Source organism: Pavona decussata, unplaced genomic scaffold, assembly GCF_977016875.1.
Source record: "Pavona decussata unplaced genomic scaffold, jaPavDecu1.1 SCAFFOLD_27, whole genome shotgun sequence".
Lineage (NCBI taxonomy): Eukaryota > Metazoa > Cnidaria > Anthozoa > Scleractinia > Agariciidae > Pavona > Pavona decussata.
Window position 1 is genome coordinate 1,407,958 of NW_028145450.1, and position 22,788 is coordinate 1,430,745.

Below are 22,788 nucleotides of genomic sequence, written 5' to 3' on the forward strand. Positions count from 1 at the left end.
GGGGGGGGTATGGATATTTCCTGGAACTGCACAATGTGACATATTTCATATTTAGGCATGGAGATTAATGCACCAAAGTTCTTTTGATAAACCCATTTCTCTCCTCCCCCCACACCGATGCCTGATGAAATCTGTGTTCAGTTAAATTTGGCCTTAGAAATCAAGTTGGGATATCAGTTGGTGTCTGGTTCCTAGTTTGATATTGCATTCTTAGAAAATTAAAAAAAATTGTTACGAAGAGTAAGATATAAGAGAGAGTTTATAAATTGTGTCTGAGATAGGAAGCTATGTCACCTGAGGCTAGCTTCATCACCAACACTTGTGTAAGGGATAACACGGAATTGAAAAAAAGCACAGTTCTGCGAGACTTTTTATTGTCATTAAAATGAGCTCCAAAAACTATACCCAAAAGTTAATATAAAAGAAAATTTGTTTACAGATCCATCAAGTGACGTATAAACTGCTAACGAGCATAACATTTTTGATGGCCCCATCCTTCTTACTTGTTCTACTTTTGGGGAAATTTTCCATAGGCTCACCACCCCCTTCCCCACCCCTCAAAATCATCATAGCCCCTTGATCTCTGTATAAATTATGAACACGTATAAACTGCTAACGAGCATAACATTTTTGATGGCCCCACCCTTCTTACTTGTTCTACTTTTGGGGAAATTTTCCATAGGCTTCCCCCCCCCCCCCTCCCCACCCCTCAAAATCATCATAGCCCCTCGACCTCTGTGTAAATTATGAACCCTCGTTAATGTTTGAATAGATTTAGGAGGCACTTTTCAAAAAAAAGGTCACATTTATTTTCCACTATTTTAATAGGTGGGTCTTTGTTTACATGCTAAGCCTCTAAAAAAAATTAGCTATAAATTGTAATACACTATAGATCTTATCCAAAAATGGCTGTAATTTTTTTGTCTGCATTCAAGTTGGCCCTACAAACCTCTTTCAAGGTACAATATTCTTTTGATTTTTTAGCTCAAGAACGAGGCTAGTACAGGGCTAATTTCAATGCAAACAGAATATGAAAACTATTTTAGTTACTGAAAAATAAGGAGTGCGTTCGTTGTTCTCGATCCCAGGCTCTCTCTCCTTCGCCAATTTGGTGATGATGTCATCCGCCCCTGAAAAATCTGCGGGGGATGCCAGATACACGTCCCAAGATCCATTCATTCATTCGTTGATCGACTGTCTCATATGTCTCGACTCCAAACGCAGTAAGGATTGCCTTCTTTTCTACGTCGAATGCAAATGTCAGATTCGCGTTTATGTCCGTTCAGGTTTTCTTGAAAAAGTGAGTACATTGATGAAAATAGTGCAAAGCAATTCTGGCCTTTTATGTTAACTCAACTGGAACTTTAATTTCTTGCTGGAAACTCAGAAAACAGCGAACGGCAGAGGAAGGATAAACATGGTCACTTCAAGTAACTTCACTTAATAGGCTTGCCGTATTTATCCTTAAAAGACCCTAAGCAAAGATTTTAAGGAACCTTTATTTTCCGTTGCACGATCAAAAGAAATTCCTTCAATAAACTGTCTGACTTTCTTGAACAAACGGAAGTCTTCCTAAGTGTCACGTGACATTCCTCGGTTGATCACGTCACATAACTTGTTTTTGAAAATGGGGAACATTTATACTCCAAAATTTTGAAAACGTTTGGCATTAAAATATTTAGTACAACTGTGCCAACCTAATTCCACTTTTTTATGTGGTACTCCTTATTTACCTTTCGAGATATTTGGACATTTATCATGTCACGTGACTAATTTTCCTTGTAATGTATCGTTATTGGTAAAATGTGGACATCATAAAAAGGCGGGATAGTAAAGCCCTTGGAAGGGGTCATCGAATAAGCAACCAAAAAAGATTGACATAATACACCCAATGCAAAAATGGCTGACATTTTAATATTCTTTGGCTGTATTCAAATTAGCCTCACTAGCCTCGTCCAAGGTAAAATATTCCTTTGGTATTTGAACTCAAGAACGAGGTTAGTGAAGCCAATTTGAATGCAGACAAAAGAATATTAAAATGTCAGCCATTTTTGCATTGGGTGTATGAAGCTTTCTGTACCCCATTTTGAGTAAAGATCATAACCGTTATAATTCATTTTCAAGACACGTGACTAAAATAGGATACCGCAAATTTTAGATAATTAATAAGGATACCGATAACAAACTGTTTGCCAGGTTTCTCGGAGATTGGACAAACGCTTTCCCTTCAATAAAAATATGCATAACAATTAGGCTGGTGAAGCCTGAATGCACTCGAGACGTCGTCAAATGGTTCTGCCGTTTGTCGCAAACCGTAATTCTAAATCTCTTTTACAATAATATGTCAATGTATTCACGAGGTGTCAATATTGAATGGATTAATCTTAGGGGAAAATGTGGTGCGCAGGACCAACAAAAACAGTCTGCAATTACAACAAAGTGTTCAATTTGTGCTTTTAAGTCCACGGTCGCGTTTATTGTACCGCTCTACAAGGTGCTTCCAAATTCAAAAACAATTCTGAAGACAAAATCATTTGGTGTATCTATGGCCAAAATGAAGGCACAGGGGAGTTAGTGCTGTGTCGGTAGAGGAGTAGATATGAATACTTGGTTTTATCAACAGAGGTAATTTCAGTAACCACCGTAAAGAGATTTGAGGGTTGACTTTTCAAGCGTTAGCCCTTCATAAGAGTGAATTACGAAGGGCTAATGTTCAAAACATCAGCTGGAGATGCTGTATACCTTTGAGTCTGGATAAAATCCTAAACTGTGACCAAAGGGATGTAGCTAACGAAACCCTTAACAAGCTCATTAATAAACCAAGGATGCCCTTTAGGACAGTGCATCTTTAAAATTAGGCTCAAGTGTTTTGTGTATTGTTTGCCGGTAGCCAGGTCTCCAATGGGCAACGTCCCTGTGATCAGTCAAGTAGAAGTTTTTAAGCAACCAATTATTAACTTGAGATGTTTGTTTTCCAAAATTTATACCATGCAAGTTCTCACTCACAGCTGTGAATGAAATTACAGTAAAACTCTGTGAAGTGTCAATGAATCCTATCCTTAGAGCCTAGGAGTGAAATCCAAAGTTGTAACCATTTTTATCCTTTAAATGGAAGCTATGGAGCAACAAAAGTTTTTTTTTTCTAATAATGGATTATTAGTAAACTGCCCACAGGAGACAAGCTACCGTGTTGTTGAACTGTCTCAGTCAATCTGCTGATACGTATGTCTACCCCTGTCAAACATAGCCTCAATCTCTTCTAATGTTTTCCCCTTGGTCTCTGGCATAACGAAGAAAACAAAAACAAACCCCAAAAAGCACCATCCCCCAAAGAACCAATATGCTCCTTGAGGGGTCAATGATTCCTGCAAAGAATCAAATGTCTTGGTCACTATAAAAGCGAAAAGCCAGTTGGATAGGGTTGCCAAACTGCTGGCTGGACCTCTTGCCCGCAGAGGGAATATTTCGGACATCACAAGCCATGGAACTGGACCCCATGCTAACGAAAAAGCAAGGTTGAACAACACTATACACAGGATTGATAACCAGGAGATCTTTGACGCTTCTACAGAATGACTTATGGAGCCCACTAAAGAGACTGCATCACTTGAGGAGGCCTCATTTGTTGGATTTTTGTAGATTTCAAAGTAAACACCAAGGCCAACAAGAGGAATACACATGCCAATCGCCATTGTCAACAGGAGGATGCGTCGTCCTGCTCTGTCCACAACTAGAATGGCCAGAGCTGTGCCAACAAACTGGACGAGGCCTACTGAGATGGAAACAAGTTTGCTATCTTTAAAACCTGCGACTGCAAAGATGCCTGCAGCATTGAAGAGAACTGCATTGACTCCACTGAACTGTTGGAAAATCATTAATCCGATGCTAATTATCAGAGGTTTAAATATGACTGGTGACAACCAATCGCGCAATGTAGGGCTCTCATAGCGATCTGCGAAAAAAAAATGACAAAGAAAATGTGCAATGATCAACTCTCTTGCAAGTCAAGGTCATGACACTAACTTAACACTACCTGGACGGGGAGGAGGGGGGGGGGGAGGGGCGATTCTGCCCGCGGCAATAACATTTTTTAATGAGAATTATGAATTAACCAGTGAATGACAGAGGCATAATCGGGAAAAAAAATCCGAGTGCTCCTATCAGGAGTCGAACCCAAGACCTTCCGATTACTAGTTCGGATGCTCTACCATACTGTTGCGGATTATTCAGAAATTTACCGAAATTACAAAAATGATATTACAGAATTACAGAAATGATTAATTACAGAATATGATATTGTTAAATTGGAGATAGTCTAAGGTTACCTAGAGTTTCCTCGATAGTGAAGCATTCGTCTTCAATATCTGCATCAGGACCTCTTAACCACTGGAGGGCTCTTAATGCTTTACCTCGTTGATCCTTCCCTAGCAACCAGCGCGGGGTCTCTGGCATGGAATACATAAGAACGGCAAGCAGGGCTGGAGGAATTCCACCAATGAAAGCAAGCCACCTCCAATGGACAAAGGTACCCACCAAATAAGACAGCAACAGGCCCATGGTTACTGCCAGCTGGTTCACAGAACCTAGTGCACCACGCAGTCGGGCAGGAACGATCTCTGCAATGTATACCTAGTAAGACAAGTAATCATAGATGAATCACGATGGGTCAGGGCATAAACATGGCTAAAATCGGAGGGCCCTTAAATGCCACAGAAGACAAAGATTTGAAGAAGAGACTGCTGCAGTTGTATAGTTAACGCAACTTAATTAGGCAGTTGCGAAAAGAAAGTCTGGACTGGTTTTTAACATTATGACCGGAGGGAAGTTGTAATCCATTTCGTGGCCACTTCAAGGTTGAGAAGAGGACGGGATCAAATTGCAAATTGTATCTTTATAAATTGGCACCACCTTATGAAAGACCACTTTAAGATTAGTCATTTGACGAAGTTTGGTACTTTTTAGTTGAATAACAACCAAGTTATGGACCTTGACATGGTGCCAAATCCATACAAATGTCTCTTATTTTGAGATGCCGTCCCCCAAAACCACAAACTCTCAAAATTTTTCTCATTTCTGTGATATACTTACAAATTGATAAACATGGTAATTTTCGACTCCGTTTCTTTGGAATGGTAGCTATATGACAGGCATATATGATGGCATTTGTATGGTTTTGGGGGACGCCGTCTCAAAATTAGGGACGTTTGTGTGAATTTGGAACCATGTTTTCAAAGTCCATATCTTGTTTGTTATTCACCTAAACAGCACCAATCTTGGTCAAAGTGGTCTTTTGTATGGTAGGGTCAATTTAAAAAATAGATAGAATTTGCAACTCGACCCAGTCCCCTGCTCAACCTCAAAGTGGCCCATCCCAGCCATCTGGAGCCAAAGTTTCAGAAAACTGTTTAACTCACTTTAAACAAAACTGAACCATTTATTGTTTGGGTTCCTTTGTCTCCAAAATCTCATGAAGCATTTTTCATAAAATACTGAATAATAAGTGACATGGCCCCTTTAAAATAGCAACTTACTGGTACTGCAAGCGAGACCATTCCACACGCTAAACCTGTGATGATCCGACCAGCATACAGCATGGAATGGTTCTTTGCAAAGAAAATGAGAAACCAGCCCAGCTCAAAAGGTACGACACATGCTATGATGGTCCCCCTCCGGCCCAACTTGTCTACTGTCCATCCACCAATAAGACTTCCAAACATGGAACCAACGGCAATCAAGGACTGCAAAGAAAAATTATCATAATAAGAAAGGAAAAAATATTGAAACTACATATGGCTGTGCGCACGCTGTTTCCTGGAACGACCGTCACAAATCTGATCTAACGCTATACAATGTCTCAAAACACGAAACATGGGTTTAATTTTTGCCCTTGAAGGCTTTGCCCTGGTCTGCAGTCTTGTAGTGCTACCAAAACTCTCCCTAGTATAGATTGAAACTCTTTCATGTCCTCCAGAACTCGGGATCGAACCTTTTCCAGCAACGCAGAGCAATCAGGTGTTTTATTTGTAAACGCCTTTTTCCCCAATACTTTTCCTTAAGTTTGGCCTTTTCTCCTCCGTACGCGCTTACAGAGTAACCAAGGTCTTTCACTTATGTCGGGGTCTTTCCCGCCTCAAGCTGCTCGGTAAACGTAACATCTTTTCGTTTACTGGAATAGCCAGTCTATCAACAAGGGACTTGCTGCCTTCCAAGGCTCGTAGTCAGCTTTGTCTTCCTCCGAGAATTTGGGAATACCCTCACCTTTCAACTTGTTGGGAAAGGCCTTTTGACAGGTACATGCAGATTCACGCCTTCGATACCTTCCCAAGTGGGAACAAGTGGATTGCTTGTGTGATAATTTAATACTGTATCTGTATATATCGTGTGTGCCAGACTGAAATCTTCTCGCTCTGCCTCTTGTGCTCTAGATTGATTTAATGCTTCCACCTTTCCTGCCTCTTCAGTTCGTTGTTAAGCTAGCTGAAATTCGGCGTTCATTTTTTCAACTCTCATTTCCCGGTTGTCTTTGTTCTTGCTCCATTTTAAACAGCCATTCGTAAGCCTCCTTATCTTCTTTCTGTTTCTGTTTAACATACGAGGATGATTTGGACACTACTGAGGAGTCGCGACTGGTCATATAACTTTTTATGAACGAAAGCAAAACCGATTCAACCTCCCCATAGATTTGCTAGTCTTTCCTGTAGCCGGAAATGATTGTCTGCATTCTCATAATTGAATCGACTGAGGTCATGGTCTCGTCAACCTCTCCGTCTAATGCCTCAATCGAATAAAAAAATGAAACGTCCCCTTCCAGTACTTAATCAATTATCATGACAAATTGTCACTAATCTATTACAGTCGAAGCTCTCGTAAGCGACCACCTCGGGAATTGGAAAAAGTGGTCGTATATAGAGCTGGTCGCTTACAAGAATGTACTCTTGTAAGCGACCAAAAGCTGAAACAATAGATGCAGGTCACTTACCAGAGCTTTTAGCATAAAGCTTTCTACCTCGGACTCAGGGTAACATTCTTGATTCAGTCGTAAATCACCTTGAATTTTAGATTCGAGATCTTTATCTACGAACATTATTAGGCAGTGCTATATTAATGTAAATGTGATCACAAACTGTATACTTTTATTAAAGAATTGCCATAATACGTATCAGAATCTTTGAGTGGTCGCTTACGAGAGCTTAGAAACAAAGGAAAAAACCAGTTGGTAATTCCCAAAAGTGGCCGCGGTCGCTTACGAGAGCTTTTGATTACAGAGTTTAACTTAAAACAATTCAAACGGTGTTTCACAATGGTGGTCGTACTGGCTAGAGCTGGTCGCTTACGAGAGTGGTCGCAAGGAGAGCTTTAACTGTATTTGAACTTTCCCAAGTGCAGGAGAAAGTATTCCTTACTTCGACCCGTTACAAACTGATAAATTTTAAAGATACTACCAAAAGCGTTACTTCGGAAAGGCCAAGGTATTCAATATAAAGCACCCGGAATTAAACGCCGGGGCGCTGGTGCTTACCCTGCGAGCGCCCTTCGATCTTCCTAGATAAGTCCTCTTCGCAACTTATCTAGGAAGATCGAAGGGCCTCTGCTTGCAGGGTACTGGTGCTACACTTGAAGAATACTTGATCCCGATGATCACAGCTTCCCTCGCAGACGTTCTTTTGGCTCGTCACGTAATCATTGAAGAAAGATTACGTGGCGAGCCAAAATAGCGTCTGCGAACCGCGCCGGGCTACCTTAACCCATATTGTGAATTTTTCGGCAATTCTTTTCGACAAAGTGCGTGCCCAAAGCGCGCAGAAACTAAACTAGGGAATGCAATGAAAGACAATTTCCACAAGAAAAATGGGAGGAATAACTTACCGCAAACCATGACCCCTGCTCTGTTGTGAAACGAAGGTTATGATCTAAGTCATTCTTTTTCAAATCCACCAAGGCTGATGATGAATACCCCAGCGAGTAGCCAAAACTAAGCGCACCAAAAGCGGCAAAGAAAGTCGCAAGAATCGCCGTACATTTTTTTTCTATTCTGTCCATATCTTGAATTGAGTGCGAACGGCAATGCTATTCGTCCGGCCTATCAATTCACATGTAGCCCAAGTTCAAGCTCATTGAGCAATGATCAATGATCTTGTGTTCTTAGGAGGTAGAAATACTGGCAAGCTCTCGATAATTGATAATCTTAGGGAGTTTCGCTTCGTAGGTTTTCAGGAGGTTTTACCGCAGGCTTGGTAACCCAAGCTTTACCAGCAGAGGTCTGGCTATTTCCTGTTGACCTTTGTTGTGCTACAAATCACTTACGGCAATTTGAGCGTCACCGTAATTGTTGCGCAATAGGTTTTGTATATGGTCTATATGAGAGAAAAACGTTTGCTATTTGAAGGCAAAATCACGAATGATTTTTGAATTAAAACTACCCACTTGAACTCCTAGTGGTGGCCATTTGTCTCGTGGCTGTGTTGTCAGTTGTCACACCACAGGCAGCCCAAGCTCGCGTCGCTCGAGGGCGTGTAATAATCAACTAGACGTGAAAACTGCAACTACTAGTGGGACGATGACCTTTGGGCAAGTGGTATTGGTTTACAGGCAGCCGTCGTTGAGAATTCAAGACTTTGTATGGGGAATAAAATATTGTTGATTCCGAAGCTTAAATAATGCTAAATTTTAACTTTCATTCAATAAAATGAATAAAACTGACTTATCAATGGTGTATTCTTGTGTGTTTGGGGCTTATTTTACCGTTTCGGGCATTCTGCCAAGTGATTAAAAAAAAAAAAACAGGTGTAAATCGACTTTTAAGCAAAACTAAAAAACTTTACCCTTACAAATAAAATATAGATATAAAGGATTCTTGTATTTTCTACTCTTCGCTAATTAGTATTTTTTTTCTCTTGATCTGTTTGATGTTATAAGTATATTTTAGTTGTAGCTCGTTCCTTGCCCTATTATAGGAATTTATAATTTAACGTAATTTAACATAATTACATATATGTATATCGATAGAGTTATTGATAACAGATAGTAAGTACTAGTAAGGGGGGTCTCCTCGATAAGCCTAGAAAGGCTTCTGAGACTTCCTGCTCAATGCTGTTACTACAGTGATGAATGAAATATTGTAATAGTTGCTGATTCTGGGCAAATAAATAAAATTTAAAAAGATTTAAAGATAAATTCTTTGAAATCACCGTGTCATTCCCTGACGGAGACAAGGTAGAACACTTGGATTTCGATCGTAAGCTACCGTAGTCCGCTCAGAGGCGGTTTGCGCCTCGAACATCCATCCCAGCGGTGATTTTTCATGCGCAGTTAAAGCCCCATGATTTGCGAACCACGGTGAACGCTTCGTCGTCAAAAATCCCCACGCACGTAGCTGGAGATGAGCATTTTCTGCTTCAGATTCCACGATCGCTTTTTTTCTTCGAGTGCTGGTGATTTTGAAAATGGACACGGGGCTTGGGTCCGAGATCAAATTAGCTCTCTACCCGAGGTGGTACAGTTATTTCATGTACACATCTCCCGCGTCGCCTCGCCAGGCAATTAGTCGCACGGAACAATAGGAATGGGAAAAGTGCTGTACATGAAATGACTGTGCTACCTCGGGTAGTGAGCTAATGGCGGAAAATCACGCCAAATCCTAGCCTGCGAGCAAGCTCTCTTGGGGGTGGGGGGCGGGAGGGGGAAAGAGGAGAGAGCTTGCAACGATGTCCCTACCCCCAAGAGAGTTTGCTCGCGGCTACCCAAATCCTAAAACACAGAACAGCAGAATGGCGGAAAATCACCCCCAAATCCTAAAACACGGAACAGCGGAAAATCACCCCAAATAAACTATAACCCTAACCCTAACCATAAACCGTTCCGTCTTATAAGATAAGGGGTGATTTTCCGCCATTCAACCGTTCCGGCTTTTAGGGTCGCCACATTCAGACAGTCAGGACAGTATTGCAAAATTGGTTACTGCTTTATGTCCTTGGTCTGTCACGCAATCTTTCCTCCGTTCTCGATAAGCGTTGAGGAGGAAAGATTGCGTGATGAGGCAAAAGGGCGTCTGCCGGAGGGAGGCTTTTGAGTCTCTGGTGACGTGTTATCCCTGTGTACACTGGGCTGTGAACATGTGCGATTCGCATACGATTAGGTATAATCCTTGCTATTTTCGACCCGTTTGCAGTAAGTTTTCTGTTTTGACGATGTTTACGTGTGGCAGAAGTATCATAATCAAGCTAAGAACGATGACAAGACAGGTTCTTTTTTTTTCGTTTTTGCATAGTTAATAGAGGGACTGGTTATGAAACCTTGCCATGACAACAATGGTGCTGCAGTTTATGTTGGAAGGGCCGCGACCGTGCACAATCCTTTGTTTTAACGTTCACACTACAATGTGCAGTTGAATATCTTAACAGGAACGTTTCTATTGGTCATTTGCTCCAACACATTTCAAACTCTATAGTGGTTTGTGCAAGGTCAAGGCTAAAAATGCTAACAAAAACATATAACAAAGAAGTCTGTCAGGCTTCATAACCATTTCCTTTTATTAACCATGGTTTTTGGCAATCTACAAAATAATTCAGTAACGCGAGCAATGTGGGAATGGACAGCACTTCTTGATAAAATGTAACAAGTGAAAATCCTCTCTGAATTTAGTTAGTTAACTTCCCGGAGCGCTACGATTGGTGTTCGAGTACGGACTTTTAAGTGAAAACATTGCAGTGACTTTCCAAGCGATTGTAACTATAACCTTAACTTGTATCTCCAGCACTTTTTTATTATTTCATTATTTAGCCTTTGTGTCATTGTGTGCATTGCTCCTACGTAGACGTTCTTTGGCTCGTTACGGGTGCGTGACGTAACGAGCAAAATAACACTTCTTTTTTTTGATTGGTTGCCCAAATCCTGCGGTAATAAAATTCCAGTTCCCCATAGCCTCAATCTCGTACCCAGAGTCCTCAGGCGTTTTGGTCAGCGGGTGGGCACCTGGGAGAGACTCTCAGGTACTGGAATTTAGGCCATTTTACAGTTGCGTAACTAGTTAGCATAAGAAGAGAATGATCTACATATGAAAAGCAGTTGGGTTTGTATCAAAACAAGGTCACCCCCAGCCTTGCTTCCAATCCTAGGCTAGGTCACTAAGCACACAACTATAAAATGGCCTATTTTATTACCGCATGATTTCTGTGATGATATTCACATAGGAAAATTAAGAGCCTTTCTTACATGATAACTTAACCAGTCTGTATATCCCAAATTGGTCCTATTTGCATTTTTGGCAGTGGATTTTAACCCTTTAAGCCCTAACGGTGATCAGCATCAAATTTCTCCTTGTAATATCAATGCTTTTTCAACCCCTGAGATCATGAGAATTGGGGATATCATCACACAAGGTGAATTTTCTTGATATTTTAATAACTTCTCCTCAGAACGTTTTATAACAAAAGTACGGGGACAAGATAGGAGAATTTGTTCTTTGATACTTGGTTGCTTGTTGTGCTAATAGGCCTTATCACGGTTTTCGACGCCATTTTCACGGGTAGGCAAACAGGCTTGAAATAACAGTGTTTGTATGGAAATCCGATGTCAAATAATTTTCATAAAACATCACTTCTGAAAAATTCATGAATTGGCAACTTTTGGCACTAGGAAAAAGATTTTATAAGAACAAAATTGGAGGGATGTAGCTGTGACAAAAAGCGTTCAGTTGTGTTTTAAACTTTCCATACATTTCCCTGTAGTTTTTCCCGCGAACTATTTTAAGTAGCAGTTCACGGCTGGTTCGCTTTACAGAAAAATGTATGGATAGTTCAAAACACGACTGGACGCTTTCTGGCACAGCTACATCCCTCCAATTTTGTTCTTAAAATCCTTTTCCTAGTGCCAAAAGTTTCCAATTCATGAATTTTTCAAAAGCAATGTTTTATGAAAATTATTTGACATCGGATTTCCATACAAACACTGTTATTTCAAGCCTGTTTGCCTACCCGTCAAAATGGGGTCGAAAACCGTGATAAGGCCTATTTACATTTAATTAGTTAGAAAATTTTACCATCAGAACTTTCAGAAAATAATTCAAATCAAGCCATTTACTGGACATGTAAATAATAATAATAATAATAATAATAATAATAACAATAATATATAATTATTATCATTACTATTATTATGCGCAGTAAAACTATCTGTATGCACAGTATCAGAAAGCAACACAGGGCATATAGCGTAACCTGTGAGCCAAGCGAAACTTAAAATAGCATGTGAATAAATCAATAAAATACATGTACATTAATACATGAAAGTATAAAATAATTATTAGTATCATTGTTATTACTATAATTATTATTATTACTATTATTATTATTATTATGATTATTTATTATTATTATTGTTATTAACTATCAACAGTGTTTTTAGTCTCATTTTGCAATCATAACTTGTTCCAACTCTTTTTCCACTTGTCGCAAAAAGCGGTTGTTCATGAACAGCAACTGAAAAGGAATCAAATGACAAAAGCAAGATTACTTTAAATTAAATTATGATTTTGAAATTAATGTTAAAATTAATTCATTGTTAGATAGAACAAATCAAAATCATACCCAGCTGGGAAAAAATTTATTTGATTCCAGAGAATATCCACCCCCGCCCCCTTTTGCCACCCCCATGGAAGGTCATTGGAAATTTGGGGGTATAAAGCTAAACTGGAATTTCCTGAGGTGGGGGGGGGGGGGGGGGGGGGAGAGTGGTGCGGTCCAAAACAAAACAATATTTAAAACCTGAAGAGGAGTGGGGGAGGGGGGTATGGCTACTTTCTGGAATAGTACAATAATATTATTTTAACCTGAGCCCCCAACTATCCACATTATCAATGGATGCCAGGGTGACTTGTGACTTGTATAATTTATATAATAATGGAACAGTTGTTAAGTTCTGCAAGTAACGACCCTACTCTGCATTATTTTAGTAATTATTGGATTTATTGCAGAGTAATGCAAACATTTGATTTATTGCCCTGAACACTGTCTTATTTCCACCATATGAATTGGCACTTACCTGCAAGACACACTACTTTTTAGAGCAGTTACCAATAACACGCGACCTACGGCATTCAAAAGAGTCGGATAAAGTTGCGTTTTGGTGGACGTCAATCAAAGAAAAGCCGTTGAAATAATTTTGAATTCTGCCAAGATTCCAAGGTAACCCTGCAAGAAACTAAGAATTTTACCTCGCTAAGAGAAGGTAAACTTTATTTAAATTGATTCTCCATCCAGATCAAGCGCAAATAAAAGGTTTTAAAAACTTCGATTTTCACTGCACGTGATAATTTGCTCACTTGCATGCATCGCTGATTTAATAATTGTCAGGTGTGGCGATTTCAAACCTTTCATAAAAAAATACGGCTTCGTCTAAACAATGTGCATTTTTTAGATAGTCTATCTTGGAAATCAGCTTTCATAACGTTTACCATCCGTCAGCGGATAAAACTGTCAATTTCTTTGTTCTGTTGCCTTGAAATGTTCTCAGAATTCAAATTAACTCAACGGCTTTTATTTGATTGACGTCCACCAAAACGCAACTTTATCGGAGTCTTGAAGGCGATAGGCGTGTTATTGGTAGCCGCTGTAAAGACAACTATCTATTGGAGAATAAAATTCGGTTTTTGAAATCATGCAGCTATTCTGCTGCCAGGCATAACTCGTGAAAACAACTTTCCACAACGTAGTAAGTTCATGAACTTTATTTTCAATTGAAAGATTCTGGTACCCTAGCTTCCTTCAAGACTAGTCACATGAGATAAAAGAGTTGCCAACATCTTTGGAAGTGATGCATTTCTAAATTCCAATTCGACCTGGATAGTGTCCCCAATTAGTGCTCTGTGCAAAATACATTGACACTAAAATAAAGTGACTTTTAAATTAATTTCTTTTTATAATTATTTTATATGAAACACACCCCCCCCCCCCCCTCCTTTTATGGGCACTAAATATTTCATTTGGACATTATCATCCGAGTGTAGAAAAGCACTTAGACAAGTGCACAACAACAGAAACATATACCTGCAACTTTTTCTGAGTCAAATGCGTGAGATTATTGTCTTGTCATGACTGCAATTTCCGAGGATTTCCCGAAGACTAAGAATGTTGCCGGAAATGTTCGAAGATATTCCGACGACCTTTGAACACGTTAAAACGATTCGAACAGATTGTAGACATTTGAAAGCTTTTCAGATAGTTATAAAGAGGAAAAAAATAATACTTATAACAAATCTGAAATTAAATGAATTTTTGTTTAGAACAGCACGTCCAGATTTGTGAGTCAGGCATGAAAAATTGTCCTCGATGCGTGAGATTGATGTGTTTAGTCCACAGGCGTGAGACTCACGCATAATGTGTGAGAGTTGGCAGGTATAGAAACATTAATTTACTATAACCCTCTCCCTCCTTAGATTTCAGCCGGTGATAAGATCCCTCTCAGACGGTGAAATTTGTCAGTATAACCAGCTCTTACTGACCTCCCATCCCTGCATATCACATTAAAACAATTTACCTGGCCTTCTGGCAGAAACTGCTGCACAATGGCAGTGACTCTGTCTGCTTTAAGAATAGCCTACAAAGTGACAAAAACAAAAGTCAAAATTACAACTATTGGTTTTTTTTCCCAAACAAGTGAAAGGGTTGAAGAGTTTAAGGAAAGGGAGGAGCATATTGTTAATTGTTCCAAATAAGCCCTATTGAAGGCTCAATTACTGCAGCCACTGATCTGAAAAGGAGCCAGCACCCCTCCCTTTTTGGTGAGAAAGTCCATGAGCCGAAGCAGCAACAGAAATCAAGCCCCGCCCATTTTGGCAAAGAGACCGCTTGTCATATAAGACATTTATTCACCTAAAATACTCTCTCCTCCGCAGAGGCTCCATCAGTGGAGAAACATAGAAAAAAGGAGGGGAAAGGAAGGAAAACAGGGGAAATCTTAGAAAGCCTGGGGAGAGGGAAATTAAACGAGTAGAGCCTGGGGGAGAGAAATATTAAAACACGCGGGGGACGCTGGGAAGGGAGAGGAAAAGGAGAATAGCCTTTGCCAGATAACATGCCGTTCTCTGGCAGGATTTGGGGTTCTCTCTTTTTTTCTCAAAAAAGAGCAAAAAAAAAACAGCAAAAAAAAAGTCACAAAATGACATAATTTTCCTAATTCTTCATGTCACAACAAGTCTGTATGTAAAGAATTAGCAACATCTTCCAAAAAAAAATTTCACCAAAAAAGCGATATACATCCCTTTTGAGGGAATCCCTTCAACTAGAATTTTTACCTCTGATGACTGCAGGATAATTTGGCAGTATTCCTGAAGATGCCTAATTATTAGATTTAAAATGTTCTCAGCGACAAGACGGTTTTCATCCTTTTCACAAACGAGTGTGAATCCACAGCTTTAAAGGCAAAAGAAGAAAGGAAAACAATGTCAACAACTTAATACACAAACATGTTAATGTATTTCAGAAAGAGAAAAATCATTATAAAACATCTTTCAGTGGACTCCCGATGACTCAAACCCTCGCAATTAAAATCGAACCTCACGCTAACTCGAACCAATTTTCCTTTCCTTTCAGGCTATTTTCTATATAATTTTATCCTCGATAACTTGAACTTTTTTATATTCCCCTTGAAGGTTCGAGTTATCGGGAGTCGAATGTATATCTACATTAAATAGCACAGTGACCCCTACCCCCCTCTCCCCTCTATATACTGCTTCTACACTCTATGCTCATAAAATGAGGACAGAAAATAAACACCAGAACGCAAGTGCAGTTTGTGGTTTCACTGCCAAGTTTTGAACATTTCATGGCATCATTTTACAGTCTATAAGAGTACAGACCATAGAAAACTGAATTCATTTTTTTCTACAATGACAGGGGAAAAGTACGGGTGGAATTGGCAACATTTTTAATTGTGAAAGTGCGCCTGTTACATCTGACATCATTTTTTGTTGTCAGTACTCTAATAGACAATAGCTATGAGCCAATCAGTGTGCAGGAATTTTAACAGTAAAATTCCTTTCGGCACAAAAAGGAAACAGGAGATGTCTGCAGGCAGGCTAGTGCTGTAAAGGAGCTGATCAATCCCAACAACACAAACCAATATTTAGATAATGTCTCACATCTTACTTTGCCAATCCTTTCCATAGCACAACTTTTTCACCTTTAAATGGATCTCCTGGGGATAGTCTAAATTGGAAGAGATGGAAAGAATTTTTTTTTAGTCTGACTTAAATGACATCCTAATTAATCTAGTATCAAAAATGTGACTCTTGAATTCAATGTTGATCAACATCTGATACATAGTCAGTAGTGAGTTATGATTGTAATCATTAAATGATGTTAACTAACCAATATTACAGTACTAAGGGCCTCCACAGATGGGGCGAATACCTTATCACTTTTTAGTTGTCGATAACAAAAAGTTATCAATCATCAAAACATATTGTGTGTGAATCAAGTTATCCACTACAAATGGTGAAAAATAAAGTCGTCAACTACAAAGTAGTTTTCCTTTTCAAAAATATCCTTAATAGAAAAACTTCTTTAGTTGTCAATAACAAATGCGGCAGTTTTGTTATCGACAGCTCACTTTTTCCCGTCTGTGTATTAAGTCATTGATTACTTACAGTAAGTCTATTTTTGCAGCTGAAAACAATTTTTAAACATTTTGTTTTTGTTATTTTCTGCACGATATACACATGACATGCACATTACAAGCAAGTTTCCAGGATCCCTCAAAACATACAGGTTATCTACTACTTAACTTTTCATGTGTGGGAACGCGTTTCCGACCACTAATAGTTATTGATTGAAAATAGGCATCGATAACAATAATAATCTGTGGAGGACCTAAGGTGTGCGATGTCACATATATATTAATATTTTGAATTTTTTAAATTACGGCATTTAATATTAAGACGTTTGGAAAAAGCATGACAAAAAATACATGTCTACTTACAAAAATCAGCACCCTTGCATTTTGTTACGTCGCACTTCTATACAGCAATGACTCCACACAAATTCCTCAAATTTTGCCTCAGTTTGCAAATGTGTTTAGAACATTACGGAGACAAAATTAGAAGGATTTGTAAGGAGTCACTGGAGAATAAATGGCCCAATATCCCCCCCCCCCCCCAAAAAAAAAAAAAAAAATGCTGAGCTATAGGTTTAAGGTATTTTTTTAATCATGCTCTTTCAAAATATCTCAGCAAAGCCCATAGTTTCATAAAATTAATTTAGTTTTTGTGAATTCATCACTTTAGAACTCTATTGTAGGGCCTATTCTGACTTGAAGTTGAATTAGCTTAATTAAGTTATGTGCATTAAGCTAAATATTTTTTAATTAACCCAGTTTGAACAAAAATTAAATGGAACATTCAAGTTATCTATTTTTTTAATGCACTGGAAAAGAATTTGTTTTTTGGTAGGCTAAAATGCTTTAAGTCCAGCAGAGTCCTTCCTGCACTCAACTCTTCAATTCAAACAGTCTTTCCCATGGTCCTGTTAATATTAATGCTTTTATTAAAATATTAGTGACAATAGCTTAAGGGAACTGGTCAGAAGAAGTTTGTTTGAAGAAGACCCACCTTGTCTGGGAAAGGGGGGGATGGGGGGGGGGGGGGGAGACACCACCTATGACTATGTCATGAACATTACAGACAAAATTTTATTGGCCTTAAAATTTGAATTGACAAAAAAAAATTCAGCTAGCAAGAGTCAGCATGGCTTGATAAACAAGTAAAGTGAGGTTTGGATCTCATTTTTGTCTTATTACTACTGGATAGCAGGGTGGCTATGCAATAAAGACACCAATGATCTTTTGAGGTTGAGGAAGGGGGGGGGGGGGGTGCAGGCAGAGACCAACATTTATTTTGTGATTCGGTATGTTCTGTTAATTGAGCATAGTAGTTTTGACCACTTCCAGTGCTGACTTCTAACTTTTATTGTGCATCAATGGATTAACTCTCAAATATTAGATCATTAGGTGACCATTCAAATAAAAGTGCTGAACGATGCTTTCCTCTGGGACTGAGAAATTAATGTTGTTTAATCTATCAGGATCAGACTTATGTATGAAATCCTCTTCAATATATGCAACTGACCCTTCAAATGCAAGCTATTGATGGAACCAAGAAAAATTCAATAATTTTACCTGAAAACACCTGATTTCAAATGAGAAAGAAGTCTGCAAAAAAAATTCATCTGATTCAATATATCTTATAAGACAACTAAATGGGTTGCTTCTTACATGTAAGTGCAATGTTTTTTTTACAAGCATTATATGATTTGTGGTCAGTGGAGAAGTTGTTCAAAATCCACATCCTCAGGTGAGTTTTTGGCTACAGTTCATTATTGTCTAAGATTTGTCAAAAAAAATTGTGGGCTTTTTTAATATTTGTCTTCAGGCCCCAGTTGTTAAAAGAGTCTAGTTAACTTAACCCAGCAGGCAAGTTGTTATATCCACCAGATAAAATCTATTGGTTGGAGTACACTTTATCCACAGGATAACAATTTATCTAGTGGATCTAGAGTTATCTGATCTTTGAACAACTGGGGCCAGATCATGAATTGACATACAATACAAAAACTGTGGGCTGGTTATTTAAAATGTCCAACTTGGCCATCGCTTAGGGCAATTATGGAACTTGTCTCCCTCCCAGACGACATTGGAACACTACTTTCTATGAGTGAGAAAGCCACAACTACGTCAACTGAACTTTAACATGTAACCTGGTGTCGATTTATATGAAGTAATTTTGAATGCAATAATTATAGTGCAACATTTGCTATCTCAAATAAATTGGCTAATATTAGGCCACACTGTAAATTTGAGTGTAAAATAAATTTACAAAGTCCAGGTACGTAACTCGGTTAGTATATAGCATAAAAACAAAACCATTTACATAAAAAAGAAAATTAAAAGGTTTGGATCAAGACAATGCTACCTCTACAGCTTTGTTCAATCAGCAGCCATGATGGCGCGCACAAGTAAAACGTTGACAAACATGTCAAAAAAGGAAATCTGCACCTTCCACAGTTCAAGTAATGTTAAAACACAAGCAGCAGTGTTTTATTGGGATTTAAAACCACAAGGCGCAGCCAAGTGGTTTTAGACCTGATAAAACATGTGCTGCGAGTTTTTGAACAGCTTCAAAAACATTCCTGGAAAAGCGTGTATCAAGAGAGTTCATAACAATGATGCTTTTGTGAACGTTGGAAATTAGCATGCAAGAAAAACATTAAACATTGCATACTAATAAGGAGGAGGTTTTATGGGGTTATAAAACCACTGTACGTGATGTTTATCGACCATTTGATAGGTCTATGGGCTTATGAATTATTAATGAGTTTTTGAATATTGCATGTTGATTGGCTGAGCTAGAAATTGCATGTAGAAGACATCATGAAGCTGTAAAAAAGGGGTCTTGACAATCTGCGAGCCAGTGAGCCATGTTAGGCTGACGTGCGAGGCACTCAGGTTAGCCTAAAAAACACCCCAGTTAGCCTCAAAAGCACTCCGGTTAGCCTAAATAGCACTCAGGTTAGCTTAAATAGCTCCCCAGTTAGCTTAACCGTTAGCATTTATGTTGGGGGTTGTTCATGCCTCGCAAGCCTCACATGTTTTGTTCATGCCTCGCACGTTTCACTCACACATTGGCAACACTTGTAAAAAGGGGGCAATCACCAATGGTAAGGACCATGTCTGGCACCCAAAGAATTATTACTAAAATTAAACAATATATTAATTATATTTTCTATATTCACTTACTCATCTGTTGACAATAATCCTGACAAATCCTCTTTACTTGCACTTCCTGAGGCCACGTATCGAAATGAGTACTCTGACTGCACACGCTGCGCTACCTGTAACAACTGCAGTTTTCTGCTCTCACGTTCATCCTGGATTATTACCCCTTCAGGCTGAAATAAAACAGATATGATCAAGCCTGACTTGGTCAACAGAAAGTGCGTTAATTTCCTCTGTACAATACCTTTACGCCACTTTAACACAAACAACAACACTCTTTATTTATTTTATCATTAAGGGTACATTAAATTTATAAATACATTAATGTATAAATACAAAGAAATGCAAGTACTTCTTTTACTAAAATTATACACTGGACAGCGGGTAGCAAAAGCTAATCGAAGCGGGCAGAGTAAGACAAGAAGAAGATATTAAAGAGACACTAAAAGAAATAAGGGAGTAGAATATACTAGGTAAGAGAATGAAGTGATTACTTTATGAAATAAATAAATAAATACATATATATGTATGTGATATACACTGGCGGTTTGTGGTTATAAGTTATGAATATTGCAACAGTTTAGAGATCATCGCAGACACGTCAACATAGGTATCCTCAAGTGCCAGAACCTTAAGTAGGGCTTCGTGTAGTTTTTTCTTGAAGGAACAACTTATTTGTAGCACAAGAGATAAAAAGTAGAGATGCATGACCAGAAGATTGAACCCTGGCTCTGGTTGCACAAAGTGGGAGTTTTCTGTGATCATTCTTTGCGTTTGGAAGGATTTTCTCAAGTGCTACATTGGATCACTCTGCTTACTTAAGATAGGGAACACAAAGAAAGAGTGGGAAAATCGTTTGGAATGCAGAGAACGACTGCACAAAAATCCCACTGCACTTATCTTCAAGGCCTGTATAAATGGTTTCAACATTTGCCCAACATTCGTTCAACAAAAGTTGAACGGATGTTGGACAAATGTTGAACGGAGTGTTCAAACCGCCTCAACACCATTAAACATTTTCGAGAACAAAGGAAAGGTTGTATGGATATTGAATGAAAGTTTAAACCAATTTAAATTTGGTTCAACAAGTTTTCAAGATATTTTTACGCTTTCAACAATGTTGAACGACCTGTTAAAACGCCCATGACGTTTGGTTCAACCAAGTGTTGCACGCATGTTGAAGCAAATGTTGAAACTGTTTAAACAGGCCTTAAAGGAGAAGTATCACGCAAATTTGATGTCATTTCAACCCCCTAAAATGTTTGTCTGTCAACAGAAACAAAAAGTAATTGTCTAGTTTTGTTGTAAATTATCACCTCAGTGCAATAAAACTGACGATTAGTTCCTCTGGCCAGAGACAGAGTAGGCGGCTATGGATTGAACCTTGAAAAATATTAGGCTAATATTTTTCAAGTTCTTGCATTTTTGTTTCCAAAATGCGCTAGAACAGATCACGAGTTGTTTCTTTCAAGAATTGATTTGATTTCGTTCCTCTCGTCATTCTAGAATTATTTGGCAGGTGATTGAAGGTCTTACTTCATCATTTTCAACAAAAGATCTATATCAAAAACCCCATGATACTTCCCCTTAAGATGCTTTCAGAGCGATTTGCAATTGAGTGTCGTAAAACCAAATTCAAAGTAATAACTCTGGCCAATCGCAACAGATGTTACCAGCCACAACATGATGGTTTTGGTTTGGATTCCCATTGGTTGAGAAAGTGGTATAAGTTTTGTCAACCAGTCACAGAGTGTAGTAATGGAAAACCAAAGCAAATGCAAAATTACTTTCAACACTCACTTGAAAACTGCTTAAATCAACTTAGTTTTCAGAATAACCCTTGTTAAACATATTAGCACTTGATATCTTATATTGCTGTAGAGATATTATAATATTTTGAGGCATATTTTTCAGAGGACTTTTGAGTCAATAACTTGCCACGACTGAAAAGCATCTAAATTTGCATCTCACGCTCACAAAGGTGTGAAATGAGGGAGGGGCTTGCCCTTTTATAGCAGAACTTCTCGTTTAAGGACGGTGCCTACTTTTGTTATTGGGCATACGTTCTGTGCATCTTGAGATACTCGGTTTTCCTACGGTATATGGGTGATGCCTACTAACACAGGGATATTTTTGCGCAGTTCAAAACTATGCAGAGAAAGCAGAACTTTTAAAATCGATGCTCTTGGTATCCAAAAAAAAATTTGAGGGTAACCATGCATTTTTCAGAAAAAAAAAAACACCATACATTGCTTTGTATTTTACTGCTTTTTAGAATAATTGTTGCTTAATTATCTCTTAAACATGCGTGGTTACTCCCAATTTTATTTTTGGATTCCAATATTAAGAGCTCTTGCTAAGATCTGCTTTCCCCACATAGTCATAAACCACACAAAAATACTTCTTCATTAGTAGTAGGGGATGTGTCATGGGGATCATTTTGAGCTCTTTTGTTTAAAATGGTGAAATAAGGTCTTCAAAATAGTTCTGGAACAAAGAGAGGAAAGAAATCAACTCAATTCTTGAAAGGAACAACTCGGGATCTGTTCTAGCGCATTTTGGAAACAAAAATGTAAGAACTTAAAAAACATAAGCCTAACATTCTTCAAGTAAACTTCAATTCATTTCGACCTACTCTGTGTCTGGCCAGAGGTACTAATCGACAGTTTTTATTGCACTGAGGTGATAATTTACAACAAAACTAGACAATTACTTTTTGTTTCTGTTGACAAACAAACATTTTAGGGGGTTGAAATGACATCAAATTCGCGTGATACTCGACCCGTGTCTGATCTCATGCAAAAACAACACAGCAACAAAAAATGCTGATTCTCTAAGTTAAGTCAAATCAGAAATGGCCTTACCAGCGGTTCGTGTACGAAAATTGAGGAATATAGTACTCTGCAAGGACCGGGAGCTAAGGAATGAATCAAGAAACAGCAGACCATTTCATCCATAAACAGCTTGGACAAAACTTGGTAGCCGCGCAAAATTGGGAAACAAGTCACAGGCAACCCACTTCTG

General features: G+C 38.6%; 2 protein-coding genes across 4 annotated transcripts; both read right to left on the reverse strand.

Moving 5' to 3' along the window:
- Positions 1-785: 785 nt before the first annotated feature.
- Positions 786-8,437, reverse strand: LOC146485253 (solute carrier family 2, facilitated glucose transporter member 8-like). The gene is made up of 4 exons (XM_085103669.1): positions 7,867-8,437; positions 5,532-5,738; positions 4,326-4,629; positions 786-3,952 (listed from the first exon to the last, which is right to left on the reverse strand). Exons 1-4 carry the CDS (start codon positions 8,038-8,040, stop codon positions 3,204-3,206), a joined length of 1,434 nt encoding a protein of 477 aa, XP_084959795.1. The 5' UTR covers positions 8,041-8,437; the 3' UTR covers positions 786-3,203.
- Positions 8,438-11,379: 2,942 nt separating this feature from the next.
- LOC146485254 (AP-5 complex subunit sigma-1-like) lies at positions 11,380-22,740 on the reverse strand. 3 transcript variants are annotated; one of them, XR_014863447.1, is made up of 8 exons: positions 22,629-22,740; positions 19,786-19,937; positions 18,169-18,201; positions 16,143-16,202; positions 15,290-15,407; positions 14,533-14,592; positions 12,014-12,476; positions 11,380-11,493 (listed from the first exon to the last, which is right to left on the reverse strand). XR_014863447.1 is itself a non-coding variant. In XM_085103703.1 (7 exons), the coding sequence occupies exons 1-7, from the start codon at positions 22,719-22,721 to the stop codon at positions 12,405-12,407; spliced, it is 588 nt and encodes a 195-aa protein (XP_084959829.1). In that variant the 5' UTR covers positions 22,722-22,740; the 3' UTR covers positions 11,380-12,404. The 3 variants fall into 3 exon arrangements, 2 of the variants coding, with proteins under 2 accessions (XP_084959829.1, XP_084959830.1); XM_085103703.1 differs by having other exon boundaries at positions 11,380-12,476; XM_085103704.1 differs by lacking the exon at positions 18,169-18,201 and having other exon boundaries at positions 11,380-12,476.
- Between the last annotated feature and the right edge of the window lie 48 nt (positions 22,741-22,788).